Source organism: Physeter macrocephalus, chromosome 7, assembly GCF_002837175.3.
Source record: "Physeter macrocephalus isolate SW-GA chromosome 7, ASM283717v5, whole genome shotgun sequence".
In the NCBI taxonomy this organism is placed as follows: domain Eukaryota; kingdom Metazoa; phylum Chordata; class Mammalia; order Artiodactyla; family Physeteridae; genus Physeter; species Physeter macrocephalus.
The window spans coordinates 62,884,245-62,899,136 of record NC_041220.1 but is presented as its reverse complement, the minus strand read 5'-3'; the positions used below and the strand labels follow the sequence as shown (position 1 = coordinate 62,899,136).

At 35.6% G+C, this 14,892-nt stretch overlaps 1 protein-coding gene across 7 annotated transcripts in view; it reads right to left on the bottom strand.

Moving 5' to 3' along the window:
- Positions 1-424: 424 nt before the first annotated feature.
- The window catches only part of SLC4A4 (solute carrier family 4 member 4), a 307,397-nt gene continuing 292,929 nt past the window's right edge, over positions 425-14,892 (bottom strand). For 4 of the 7 annotated variants that reach the window (XM_007110878.4, XM_055086020.1, XM_028491895.2 and 1 more), the window contains 4 exons: positions 13,917-14,090; positions 11,501-11,662; positions 7,673-7,769; positions 4,556-5,322 (listed from right to left, as the gene is read on the bottom strand). In XM_007110878.4, coding sequence (XP_007110940.2) covers positions 5,279-5,322; positions 7,673-7,769; positions 11,501-11,662; positions 13,917-14,090 — 477 coding nt within the window. In that variant the 3' untranslated portion in view covers positions 4,556-5,278. Of the gene's footprint in view, positions 4,536-4,555; positions 5,323-7,672; positions 7,770-11,500; positions 11,663-13,916; positions 14,091-14,892 lie in introns of those variants that run through there. The other 3 variants (XM_028491893.1, XM_028491894.1, XM_055086021.1) reach the window with 3 other exon arrangements.

The window sequence follows — 14,892 nt, the reverse complement described above, 5'->3', positions numbered from 1 at the left end:
AAGACTTGAATAGCTATTCTTACAATTTCTTATTTTACATAATTTGAACATCTATTTTATCCTTCTGCCTACAGTGATGAAAAGCAATCAGAGGTAGGGACTTGGACTTACTTATATTTGTATGCCCACCAGCACCCAAAGACGTAAAATAACAGGCGCTTAATAATTATTTGAAGAGTTGAACAGAAGCACTTGACACTCATAAATGCATAAAGTTACTTTATTTTAAGTATACATTTAATTTTGAAAAATATAAATGCTAAAATATCTCATCTTCTTCATCTCTTAATTCCATAAAAGTCACAATAGAAAGCTTCATAAAACTGTAAAATACTATAATGTTATAGGAATTTTAGGTTTTATATTGGAAAAAAATTATTAGTAATATATTGAAATGTTCTGTACTTTATCATTTTGTTCCACCATGTTGATCTACTTCACTTAAAATAAAAAGATGCATCATTTCTCCAAAGTTAATAAAGACTTAAGAGAATAAAAATAAGAGTATCTGAAAGTGCGTACTGATTCTGAAAAGTAATGTGTACAGAGATGTACCAGCCATGAAAATGGCTAAAAAGAGGCAACTATTCATTCTCTTCACATTGTAGGACTGGGACAAAGTTACTTATGGCTCTAAAAATTTCACTGGGTGACTTTAGCCCTGAGTTGCAATATCTGCCTAAGAAACAGAATTCAGGATTTTTGTATGTACCCATAGAGCACAAAGAAATGAGCCAAAAAATAGAACATATCCAAATTCCTGGTCAAAACGCAACTTGACTGGTAAGCATATACCACAAAACTTTTTTATTTCAGGCTGCAATGAAGCTTGATGAAATCATCATCTAAAAACTCCCAAGGCCCAAGCAAAATATCATTTGACTGTATTCAGCCACTTGATGCCACTGGGCTTCATGCTCATGCTGTGAAGAGGGGATGTGAAATCTCATGGAATAAATAAGAAAATCTCAAGTTCCTGCACCAAAATCATTAAGTCGTATGAAAAGGATTGAAGAAAGCTTTGTCCCATCCCCTGAACAATGTCAACCTCTGTAATACAACTCAAATGGTTTTGTTTTTGTTTTTTAAAGATAGTCAGCAGTCAATACATTTCAAGTACTTAACACAGTTTAAAAAAAAAGAAGCAAACACTTGGAAGACAATCGTTCTCTGTATTAAACACCAATATATAGCTGATAAAAGATTTACTCTGTGTGTGTTGGTGCATGTGCATAAAAATATATACCAACTGAATTTCTGAGGGCAGACAATTGTTTCTCTTTCCCCCTTTCTTTGAGGTGGTGGGCGGCTGACTAGAAAAGGTTTGTTTCCCTACGTCTCTGACTTCCTCCATCCCCCCACCCGACTCCACTGCCTGACTGGACCACAAAATGATTCTAGTTCCCAGTATGGAACACAAAATGATTAGAATTCCAAGTTGGTCACTGTTTTACATAGTAGAGTGACTTTTTTCAAGGAAAACAGTGTCTCCAAAAGATTTTCTTTCAAATGCAAAACCATGGGCCTTTCTGCTCTGATAAAGCAGACTCTTGACCTGGTGATGCTTTCCTTCCAATGGTTAAGTCTGTACTACCACGGGACTTCTAGTTAACAACTACACTTACTGCTTTACTTCTAACAACTTGAATCTCTTCTCTTTGTGTTTACATCAGGAAGAGACACTTGGTAAAAAATTTACTGTTGTAGTCTGTGTGTCTAGTTTACAGAGAAACAAAACCACCAAAAATCTGGTTAGTTCTTTGATGGTGTGTAAATTCAGTTAAAATACAGATAATTCGGTGGCTCTGTGTGGACCTCAGGGTTTGTTTGTTTGTTTGGTAACTATCTGTGTTCCTCTGAAAGTAGATGATTTTTAAAATACTTCCCTGGGTTCCAAAATATTGAAAAAGTTTGATACTAACTGTTCCTTTAAACAAATACAAGGTGCCACTCTGCATTCATATCATGAGTATTGACCTTCTGTCACAGAATATGGATCATAAATGAAGGTGCAGGTAGCTTTCAGATATACTCAAAGGCTGAAATACTGAGTTAAGTTGTTTCAGGAGTTCTTTGAAAGGGACAGAGAGGCGCATGAATCCTCAAATACTTGATTCATGATCAGAAAAATAAATTATTCTATCTAGAGCTTTTATAAAAGTGAACAAAAGTGTCTTTAATTTAACAAGATCCTAGGTTAGGCTAAATTTAATATGCATGGCTTTTAAACATTTTATTGATGCTCAGGAGAAACAAACAGAAAAGCTTCATATAGTTTTATATTAAGGTAATGAAAAACTAGATAATACAGAGTAATCATTTTAAGGATAGCTCTAAATACAAACATGATGCCAAAATTTGGCATGCGAGGTTTTAACACATAACATTCACTTTGCCACCTTCATTTTAATGAAAAAAACTGTAGGTCATTTATGTCTAATTTGTATAAAATTTGAAGTTTTAAGATTATCAGATACTATAAAAGTAACAGTTAATTTAGAACAATACCATTTTTATAATCAAAATTTCAACAAGACAGACTTGTAATTTAATTAATATAAGAATGAGTGGGAGTCAATATGTGCATATTATGAAACCAAAATAAGTGGTTTCGTTCTGCTTCTAGTACTCCTCCAACGACCATTGTCAGCATATATCATAAATATGGTTATAGGAATCCAAAATTATGGATTCAACATTTAAAACGCTGTTTTTAATGCAGATTCATAACACATAATGCAGCCTATTAAAACACTACGTTTAGATAACATGCTAAATTTGGTTAAAGATCTAATTTTCTTTTTTCTAACTTTCAATATGGTACTTTGAAATACACATACACACACGTATATAGACATGTATATTCTATATGCCTCAATCACAAGCAATAATTGTCTTTCAATCTTAAAGACAAGTGTGAGTATTCTTAAAATGTATATATATATACCTCTGCAATCCAACTGCATTCTCATAGACACTTTATAAATGTAAAAATGGTCTATCACAGTCCTATGCATTTTGTATTGTAAATAAGGGCTATTGCATCAGTGATGGTGACTGCTGTCTGGGTAATAAAGTATATTTACCCTCATTTTCATAACAGTAAGTCTCCTGTACCTCTGATGGATTTTTCATAGGTGGTTTGGGTTTTATAAAAACTGACACGAGAGGCTAGATAACTTTGCCCTTCGCCTACCATCACACTGTCTCTTTCTACCTTTGCACATATGTGTACCAGCCACACACAGAGTACATACACAAATGCACAAATGTTTTCAAAATGAAAAAAACATCTAACAATACTGCATAGGACATCAAAATGGTAATACAATCAGCATCTTTGCCCGGATACTACTATTATCAAAACATCAGTTATTCCCATTACAAAGGAGCATTTCCCTCCTCCCCCAATCGCCTTCATAGAACAGTTAAATTTCTCTTAAAGAAAGGGAAAAATGGATGCTTAGAAACATGGTGTTTTAAATCCGATCTAGCCCTCTGGCATACCCTAGAGGTGGTGTATCTGTGTGTGTGTGTGTGTGTGTGTGTGTGTTTATGTTTATGTAAAAATCACATTATATACAATACAATTTTTACAGAAAGCCTGGCAGCTACAAATAAGAGGTAGAACTACTCAAAACTATGTTTCCTGCTGCAGGAAAAAATTCATTTTCTTTACAGTAATTAAAAAAAAGTTTAAAAAATTGACAAAAAATAAGTTGCAGGTTAGGCCCCATAATTTAAACAACAAAATCTAGGAAGAAAAATATTCTTCAATGTACTCAACAGATAAGTTCATTAAAGGGTTAAAAAAAGTTGCATAGGAAAAAAGGGACATTCCAGCACTTGCTACAATGATGGCAATAGTTTCTCTAGTGGGAGTAAAGTACCTTTAGTTTTTCTTCTTTTGATAACTCTTAAGAGATTAGGGTTTATAAGCACGAGCAAGTTAGAATAGCAGCACTTTGTCCAGTCCTGGAGAGTGCTATAAGCGAGAAGGGACTGTCTGGAGGTCAAGGTTTGTTCAACCAGACAGAAAGACAAGCCAGTAAGCACAGCTCCAAAGCTCAAGGTGGAAGTTCCTTCAATATTTTAATAAAAGGTGTTATAAAATCCTGAATACTTTTGCCCTCTGCTTAATAAAGGAAAAGGACAGGGTCTGTGTGTGTCTTGAGTGACAGAGGAATTTGGTTGTCAGAGGACACATTTGAAAGTATAAGAACAAAGAGGGGATTCTTCAGATGTTGTTTTTAAGGAACGGTGCACTACTGTCTTGATTTTACCTATGCAAGAGAGAAGCAGAGAGAGCACTGTATTGTTTGGCCAGTGACCAAAAACCAAAACAAAACAAAAATTAAAAAATAAACTATCAGACAAAAAACAAGAACATAAACAACAAAAACTGTCAGTTGTAAGAAAGACAAACAGGTTACAATGTAGTTTCTGTTCCCTTGCTCCTCCAGAAATAATCATTGTCTTCAGGCTCAAGTTCTATTCTAATTTGAGGCACAACTTTTACTGGAGTTCTAGAAGGACTAGAGAAAAAGAAAAAGGAAAAAAAAAAAAAGTAAGTGAATCAGAATTCCTTTACCATCTGTCAAATGTTTATGCATTGTACAGAAGTCAAATGGGTCCTTCTTTGTTCTCTTTAAATACTTACTTCCTCCTTCTGTATTAAAAACAAACATTTTTTAAATGGGATGAAGTTACCAAAAAGAGTTAAGAAATTCAAGCAAAAATTTCATAAGCTCTCACACCTAGATTAGAAAAAAAAACAATCAAGAAAGAGGACTTCCAGGTGGGTGACACTGCCAGAAGTTGAAGGACAAAAAGACTGACGTGAAGAAAATATTCAGAGATTTCACGATTTTGAAAATCAAGGAGGATCTGAAATCTCTAGAGTTGTGTTAAGAGAGAAGAAAACTATTGGAGAAGAGCCGTCAGGAAATGCCAGCTACCCTTAAAACAGAGATGATGCTGATGTGACAAGAGCTAACATTGATCCTGGGCTTTACCTTAATGATACTGAAAGATTCCATTATTTCTAAGAGTAAGTTGAGTAGGTCTCTTAGAATGTTTTCTGCAAGTAAAATCTGGGATGAGGTCTGGTGACTAGATAATTTATTTAAGAGAAATTGTAGAGGATGGAGAACAGGGCGTTCTGCCGATAACCCGCCATTGGTTCCATTTCTGTGGGGCGATCATCCCACAGAATAACGTAAAATACTGGGCTGTCCTTTACCTTGGCATACCGAGTGACTGAAGGAAAGGAATTTTATCAGCATGATGTGTGGCGTTCAAGGAATGTTGGCGATATTTCCCCTAAAAAAAAAAATTTTTTTTTCAAATCATAAATAATAGTCATTGGTAAAGTATAACATTAGAATGAAAAATTTTTAAATCTTCACAAAAATGGATGCATCTTTCACAACTGGAAAGAGTAAGAAAGACAAGTTTAGACAATTTCAATAAACACAGTATCAAGCTAAGAATCTAAGTAGTGTGATGAAGTCAAAATCACTCAGTCTCTTTTATTCTAGGTTTTCTAGAATGGGCCAATGTTGTTCTTTTCAGCGAGGGGGCAGGGTAAATCATTTCTAGAGGGTGATAGCGCCTACTTAATGTCTAAGACTTGTCCTTGGATTTCCTTCCATCTTCAGCATTCATAATTTTGTCCTGCTGTTATTCATGCAGGTAAAAAAAAGAAGATTTTGAGAAACTTACTTATACTGCAAATCTACTATCAATTTTGTTCTTTCATGGATTAATATGATAATAGAAAAGATTTTAGAATGATCATCGGTATTTTGCTTAAGTAAATTTCTAATATCATATCCACTACTTTCAATATATCCTTTTAAAGGGTTTTTGAGAAAACGAAGAACAACTAGCACTAAATAACCAACTTGCCACAGACTTTTTCCAGGAGCCTCAAATTCTAGCTGATGATTTTTTTTTAAGCAGCCTTTAAATTGTACTTAGAAGAGCTGTGCTAGGTTATGATGCCAACGGAAGACATCCTTTCATAGTCTCTTTTTGCTATGTAATGCTCTAGAAATGATAAATGAAACCAGACAATGGTTTGGGGAGCTTGAACTTACAAAGAAAATATTCAACTAAAGCCCGTTGATAGGATTGAGAAGAAAGTAGCCTCAGTCACAAGTTACAGGCTACAGATTGGACACCACAGGTGAGACTGCCTTAATTCTCTTTTCTTTAAACCAGCCTCCAAGATGGCCCCCAATGCACCCTGCCTTCTGGTATTCATGTCCTTATATAATTTCTCCTCACACTGTACCAGGGTTGGTTTGTGTGACCAATAGAATATGGCAGAGGAGATGGTATATGACTCCTGAGATGTGGTTATAAAAGACTGCAGTTTCTGTCTTGGTTTCTTCTCTGTTATCACTGGCAGCCATGTCATGGGCAGCCCTAACAGATGCCCATGAGCGAAGGAACTAAAATCTCCTGCCAACTGCCTTGTGCTTGAGCTGGGAAGCAGATTCCCAGTTTCAGTCAAGTCTTCAGACTCAGCTCCAGCTAAGAGCTTGACTGCAATCTCACGAGAGCCCTTGAGCCAGAATCAACCCAAATCAGCAGCTCCTAAATTCCTGAACGTCAGGAACTGTGAGAGGAGATACAGGTTTGTTGTTTTAAGCTGCTGAGTTTTGTGGTAACTTGTTACACACCAATAAATAACTAAAATACCCATTTTTTCATAAATAGTCATTCATTTCAAACTTTTCTTGGTAACTTCTTATTGAAGTTGAAGTAGCACTATCAAACAGAAATAAAAGTACTTAAACTGTCTTTTCCTGTAACAAATCAGTATACTTTGAAGTGCATCTGGATCTAAAAGAATATGTTTTCTTCAAATGAGAACTCTACAAAGTAAAGTAGTTTGGAGGCACTTGCTGCTTGCTATTGGAAAAACTTGAGATATTCACTAATGTTACTACAGAGGTTTTCACCCTTTTCAAATGGCCTGTTAACTCAATTACAAAAGAAAAGATGACAGGTCAAAAAACATTATACCTTAGCCACCAGGCTATTACCCCAGAAAGACCAGTGCAGTTACAAAGATAATTTTGAAACAGCAGAAAGGGAATGAAGAAATTAGGAAGAAAATGAAAATATCTTATAAGCTATACCCAAAGAGTGGTTGTTAATATTTTATGATTGCCAATTTAATTGAAAATAACAATTATTCCAAATTCTCAGTATTAACAATTGATTCATTGATCTTTGAGAGACCCATTATGCAATTTCTCTTTTGAGCTTATTTGGTCATTGGTGGAAGCCTAAGGAAGACAAACAGTAACAGACAGTGATGTAGTACTAGAAGCTGCCATTCTACATACCAGCAGAAAAAAAGAGAAATCAATTCAAAATAATGGTTACGAATTTAGCAATTCAAAGAAACCGGCGATAACTTGGATCAGAGAAAAGATGACCAAATAAAAGCTTAAATGGTTATGGATAAAAGAAAAAGGTAAGGAGTGAAGGTCAAGGAATGTAAAAATGAAGTTTCATAATAATTAATGTAAACCTTCACGTAGAAAAAAAAGAAAGAAAACAGAGGAAAAGTTAATGAAGATGACAGTCCTAAAGTTTTTTCTCTGTAAGTGCAAATCATATTCAAGCTGGCATGCAAGAGGTTAGTTCTACTCACTGTCGGAAGGTTTGCTATCACTTAGGAAAGGTTGCTGTTCCATGATGTCCATTGGAATTTTAATACTTGGAACTTTTTCTGAGTATGGGCAGTCAGACTGTGAAAGAAATTTATAACAGTTTTTAGAAAGCTTTTACTATACAGACCTCCCTACCTCCCAGTATTGATTAAACCTATCATATTGTCATTTACATTGTACTAAGGAGAACAGCCTTAGATATAATCACTTCTCCTTTGCTGACTTTCCAAATTTTATGGCATCTTGCCCTCACATTTGTTTTCCTCTCTTCTGAGTTAAGGGGATTAAGTCAATTAAAACTAGAATCACACCAAATGGAGATCACTACAAATTAAACAATTGTAAAGCTTTCCATAAGCTGGATTTGCAATCAAATATTTATGGGTTAGTTGTATGTGTGTGTGAGGCAAATAATCTCAAGCGTGAAAGACTATAATTTAGGAGACTTCCTAAACTACAATGTGGTCTTGAAATTTTTGTTTCATTTATGCTTTCTGATTCCACCTCCAGGAATATGATGACTTATCTTTCCTTCCAAGACAGGTAAGAAGATTTTTCTAATATCCACTCACAAGGGGTCATTTACATAGACTTGAAAATAAACCCTCTCCCTTACTCTAATATTCCATCAGAACTATTTTGTAGTTTAAGGCTCATCTCAATTTGCTCATACCAAATATATTTGGAAACTTAGCAAAACATGAGAAAATAAAGTCAAAAGGAAGGTGCCTATGATGGCCAGATAGGCAGAGAAGAATCCTAGCCAAAATAAAATGATAAAACCAGGCAGCTAATCATGAAGCTTCTTAAAGAAGAGACCACCTAAGCCAAAACTGTAACAGATTTCCACAGGATTATCACTTTACTGTTTTTTAGAATGCATTATATTGAATCCATGTCTATGCCTGGACTCAAAAGATGGAATTCATCTCTTAACTGCAAGTACCAAGGAGATGATGACCTTTAGCTGAAAGGGAAAAAATAGGAACTAGGGGTGAAAGGAAATAAGAAAAAAAATGAATCTTAACATAAAGCTACTACGCACATTGAAAATTTCTTTATGATGACTCTAAAGAGGGTAATGAGCCATAATATTCTTTTCAAAGATTAAAATATTGCACTTCATTTGAAAAAAAAATGAAGATGCCATGTGCCCCTACCTTTGTAAGAATGTCAAGGCAAGTTTTATTACAGTGTTTCAAAGTTTCCCCCAATAATAGCATTTATAGATGAACAGGTTGGCAGCCAACCCTTAATCATAGCCTACTGGGCAGGTTCAAAAATGACTGAGCAGCTCAAAATATTGGCAAGCCATAATTTTCACTAATTCTGCTCACAAATATTAGAGTTGGAACTCCCATGCCCTCGTGTGGCTCCCTACATCCATGGATCCCACACCACACAATGACCAGGTGAACATCAGGACAGCTACATTTCAAACGGAGAACCCCAAATAATGGCCTCAACACACAGAACGTATTACACAGATACACTCTGGCTGGATTCACTGTCTAGGATAAATATATAAGCTTGTTTGTTTGTTTGTTTTGGTGGGGTTGGGGGAAGAAGAGAAAGAGGAAAAGAAAAAAACAAGTATCACACATTATCTTCAAGAAATCTGTTGGAAATATGGATTCAAAATGATAAATATTATTAATATAAGAATAGCATTATTTAAATAAAATATGATTTGTTGAAAATCAAATCTAAGACTTAGAAGACCTTCTCAGGACTTCATTTGATCCAACTTCTGATACTAGAGAGCACTAAATTTAAAACATTCTTAAAAGTGGATATTTTATTACTATTTTTTTCTTAAAATCCATTAGAGAAGAGGATTCCATAATATTATTTCATACATTTGTAATGTATAATGAATTTTAAGTTTGATGTCCATGTACATAAACTGAGGTACTTGTTTTGAAAATTCAAGATGAAATACTGCTTTAATTATCTCAGTATTTCAGGCAGGTTTTGTGTTTTTTTTTTTATCTAGAGTAGCCTAGAAATTTATTTCAAATTTTGATTTCTATTCAATGTGTAAACGCATCATTTTTTTTTTAAAGGGCTTCAAATGCTTGGCTATCTATCTATCTATTTATTGATTTATGGCTGTGTTGGGTCTTCATTTCTGCGCGAGGGCTTTCTCTAGTTGCGGCAAGCGGGGGCCACTCCTCATCGCGGTGCGCGGGCCTCTCACTGTCGTGGCCTCTCCCGTTGCGGAGCACAGGCTCCGGACGCGCAGGCTCAGCGGCATGGCTCACGGGCCTAGTTGCTCTGCGGCACGTGGGATCTTCCCAGACCAGGGATCGAACCCGTGTCCCCTGCATTAGCAGGCAGATTCTCAACCACTGCGCCACCAGGGAAGCCCGCATCGTTCTTTTTAATACTCCATCTTAATCTGTTCTGCAGTTTAAGCACATTCTTTCTTTTTCTGTCATCATTGGAAACAGAAAATCTATATACATGTTCTCACTGAAGATGGTTGGTGACAGTAACAAAAGCTCCCTCAGACTCTTTTTCTCTTTAGCTAAATGTGCCTCATATATTTAGCCTTTTCTTATTGGATCAATATTTATCTGAAATCCAATTTTGTCTGCTGCCTTCCTTCACTGTACTGTTTCCAAGTTCTCCAAAAATAATACAATCAGACAGCCTGACCAATCGAAAATAACCAGACAGGCCTGGATGAGAGTTTTGCCTTTGCCAATATGTGTACACTTAGAAAAACGACTTAACATTTCTCAGTCTAAATTTCCCCGTCTGTAAAATAGGAACAAAAATATACTATAAAGAGCTGCTTTAGCAATTAAGAACAAGGTATGCCTGATCCATCAAAATGATCAAGCACAGAGCAGACACCAAAAATTAACTAGACTCCCATGTTAGAATGAGATTCTGGGGATTCCACTAGAATGGGGATACTGCGCTGTGTAAAATCTAGAACAAACCTACAAATCTTCATATAGAAGGTGTCATTTTGGCTGTCCTTTCAAAAGGCTACTGAGATAAGCTATTGGGGTGTGTGTGTGTGTGTGTGTGTGTGTGTGTGTGTGTGAAAGAAAAGCAAATCCCAGATTTTCTCTTAGCACTGATCACAGACCCCTACTGAAACACCAAGATTTCTGTGAAATGGCTTCCTAAAAAGTGGACATCTTATTTCTCAACTTAGTCATATGATTGCAAGAGGATCACCTAAATTATGACACTGACTGCTACAATTATGTAGAAAGACCCCAAATTCCAATTCCCATTCCTTTTTATTGAAAGGTTACAGAGAAGTGATCTCAAATCATGTCAAATCCCAATGCAAGGATAAGTACAATAGCAGAGAACTTTGGTTGAGAGCCCACTCAAATAGATACACAGATCACAGGAGGTGAGGTCACCAGCATTTGTCCACATTAGGCTTAAAATTATGTAAAACTGAGTTATTAACTCAAATTTAAATCCTGGATTATCAATAATAAACCCAATACATCTTATAGCATTACGAAGCAAGCTTCCTTTTTATGTACGAGATCAGAGATTGAAATTTTTTAGCTATGGTGGGCTTTGTTTTTTTAGAAGTCATTATATCATTATCAGTGTATTCACAGTTACAGAAAGACTTCAGAAAATACTTAAAAAACAAAAAACAAAGAGAGAAAATAAAGGGCAAAGGAAGGTGAAAATTGACAAGTAGCATGACCAGGTAAACATCCTTGAAATTCAGTCATACATCGCACACAAGAGTTAAAAAAATACCATTTTCACATTTGTTTAACTAACTTTGGAATTTTACTTCGGAATTTTAGAAAGCTCCTTACATCATCATTGTCACTGTCCAGACTTCCCTTCTTCTTTTTCTTTTTCTTCTCATCCTCCTTCTTTTTCTTATCCTTTTCTGGAATGACATCATCGAGGAAGCTGAGGTCGTGCTGGGAAAAGAGGTAGTCCATGCCTTTTCTGACAGCTACAAGTGCCAAGATCTGGAAGAATAAATATAAAAAGTAGGAAAGAACCCATGTCAGAGAAGTCAGAGTGAGTATTAATACTGCCCTAGCAAAGTCAGTAGAAACCTATTTTGTACAAGTCTAGAGTATGACAGAACTCATCTTGCTTGTATGGACTTACATTAAGTAGACCATAAACATCTGCTTCATGGAGAAGGTTGGTTCATAGACGTCTTACTTTAACTCACTGTATTTTGTTCACTGTACCGTATGATCCCTTCATTTGGAATTTCCATATGAAAAGATTATTTTTTAAACCATTTTCTTCCATGTCAGATTTTTAATAAAATAACTAAAAGTTTAAAGGGAAGAAACAGCCTGTGTATGATTTCTAATAATTCAAAATTAAAATATTACACAGGTTTTTGAAAGTCAAGAAAATCTGTACAACGCATAGTACACTGAGACATCTTCAAAGTATTAATAATGAGGTAGTATTTGAGTTTGCACAGACTATTTAATCTGCTGGGGCAACTTCAATCACCACCATTAATTGAATACTTATCTTGAGTCAGATGCTGTGCTAAACTCTTAGACAATATTTTCTCATTTATTCCCACAACAAACCTGAAAGGTAGATGTTAGTATCTATCCAACAGCGGAGGAAACTAAAGCTTAGTGACATAAGTAAGTTATCCAAGATCACAAAGCCAGATAAAGGAAGAATACAAAGGGTCCCAGTTTTCTAACTCTAACCCCAGTATTCTTGAACTCTGTATCTTTGATTTTATGAACTGCTCGTGAAGGTATCTTAAAGATGTCTTTGCTCAACAGTAAAATTAGTATGCAGTAGGACTCAGAAGTGCTGGCCCTGCCTCAAATTAACAGTTGTCTTTATCCATATTATGCTCTATGTCAGCCTCTTCATCTCTTAGAGAGATTAACAACATCTGACCTATTGATATTACATGATTCTTTTATGATCAAATAAAAGCTCTGAAAGATGAAAAATACTTTATAAAGGTAAAATATTTTTTATTATTATTTAGCACAAGCAATAAGTGATTTACTGGATGTATTTCAAATTTATCCAGGTCTAACTTTGTTTTTCCTGGCTTTAGCAAAACTAATACATGGGTAGATTATATTAATAGGCAGATGGAAGTCTTTTCTCATACTCAGTGTGTTTTCCAGTAAGTTAAAAGAGTTCTTTTTCAAAAGCAAAACATAAGGGATCATCAAGAGTAAAAATCTGACTCCACAAATACCGTTAATATTTGACACCATTTTTTTCTGCTTTCCTGGAGGAAAAAACAATTACAAACAACCAGTATACATAAAATAAAATAATAATTCTGGCTAAGAGTAAGAAAATTTTTGTAAAAAAATAGAATATGGTTTGTATATTAAAGTTCTATTTCCAAAGCTACAGGGGAGACAGAGCCAGACCTGAGGTTGGCTTTGTGCCTTGTTTCAAGCATATGCATGTGCATTTTCTTGCAAGAAATGTAAGGCTACAGTAAAAATTCAATAACTATTCAAAAAATAAAGTCTTAATTAGAAAAAAAATCAAAAATAAAGCTACCATAGCATTATTTCACACACACAAATTCAATGATGAAGCCAAATACAGAGCTATTGTTTCCTTTTGCCCTTCTTTCACTTGTGATTCAGAGTGGAAGGTTAGTTGTTTCACTTTCTTTCTCATCATAACATGGCAAGGAGAGAGAGCCCAGACTTATCCTTAAACTTAGCATGATACAAAGGAGAAGAACTGCAAAAACTAAGCTTCTCTCTCCATTTCTTCTATTCACTGGATGATCTCTCATAAGTTGCCAAACTGGTCCTCTATTATTTGGCCTGAAATGTGCTGTACTCTGTTATTTAGACAAATTCCAATGTACAGCAGTATTTTAAAAATAACTAACGTTATGTGCACTTGTGTCTACCATGTGTCAGGCATTGTGCTATATACTTTATATTCATTATTGATGCTTAGAACGAAAACAAAGATGCCGCTCTCATTTTACTGATGAGTTAATGGGAGCTCAGGGACGTTCTCTGATCAGCACGAACCAGAGCCAGTATCTGAACTCAGCTGTCTGACTCCAAGGTCCAGCCTAGATAACCACAGACCTGGCAACCTTAAATTACAACCAATCAAACTGATTAGGTCAAAGCTGGAAAAAAACTGGAAGCACCCATAAAAGACACATGTGTCATCAATATTACAATAACCACATGATATTGGTGTGACCTCATGGGTAGGTTCAATTAAAACAATCCCTACCATGACTGGAAAAATGATAGCAGCCACAGTTGACTTGAGGATCCAGAGCAGGGCTAGACAGAGCACCTGCAGGAAAGTGAACAGGTGGACTCTGCGCAGGGGGACATGGCGCAGGTAGATAAAGTCAGGCTGATGCTTCAGGGGCATCAGAAGCAGCTTCAGACGGTCCATGAACTGGGGGAAGTAAGGGAAAGAGAGGACAAGTACATTACTTCAAGAGCTGCAGCGCTAAGTCATCTCTTTATGTCTAACTAACCACTAGTGATTTATATTCTACAATTTAGGCAAGCAATGTCCTTGTTAGAGGACCCTGGTCAGGGAGTGCAGAAATATAGTCTAACATAAGACGTAGTATGAGTCTTCCAATTTATGTTATTACTTTACAGGAATATTATGCAGCTATATGAGATAAAGTGGCCACCAAAGAATAAGGTTTCAAAGCCAAATATAAAATAAGTACATTCTACTTGTACTGTCTGCATCTTAGGAGAGAAGATCTTGTGCCTATTCTAGTAAAAATACGCTGAAGGGAGACATCAAACTCATGTATCTAACTGTGCCTCAGCTGCCTTATCTGAAAAGAAGAGGAGATGCTATGTATCATATGTATTTCAATAATGTTTCAAGGATATAAAGGAACTATCTGACTTGAAAATGGGAATGCATTGGTATTTTCATAAATTCCACATTATTTATCTATGGCATAACTTAACGAATATATTTAGCAATGAATTAGCATTTCTTTTCGGAGAAAAGCCACATGAGCATTGCAGTGAGTTTCACAGCGTCAACAACTAGATACCTGATCTAGGAGAGGCTATTACACTGTCATGTATACACAGGTACTAAAATGACTACTGAGCACCTATGTGCCAGGTGCTGTGCTTCAAAGAATAACCGCTGAGTTTACATCAATGCTGATGATAAGGATGATACTTAAGTACCTATCATAGGAACATTCAGATGTAAGATGCTC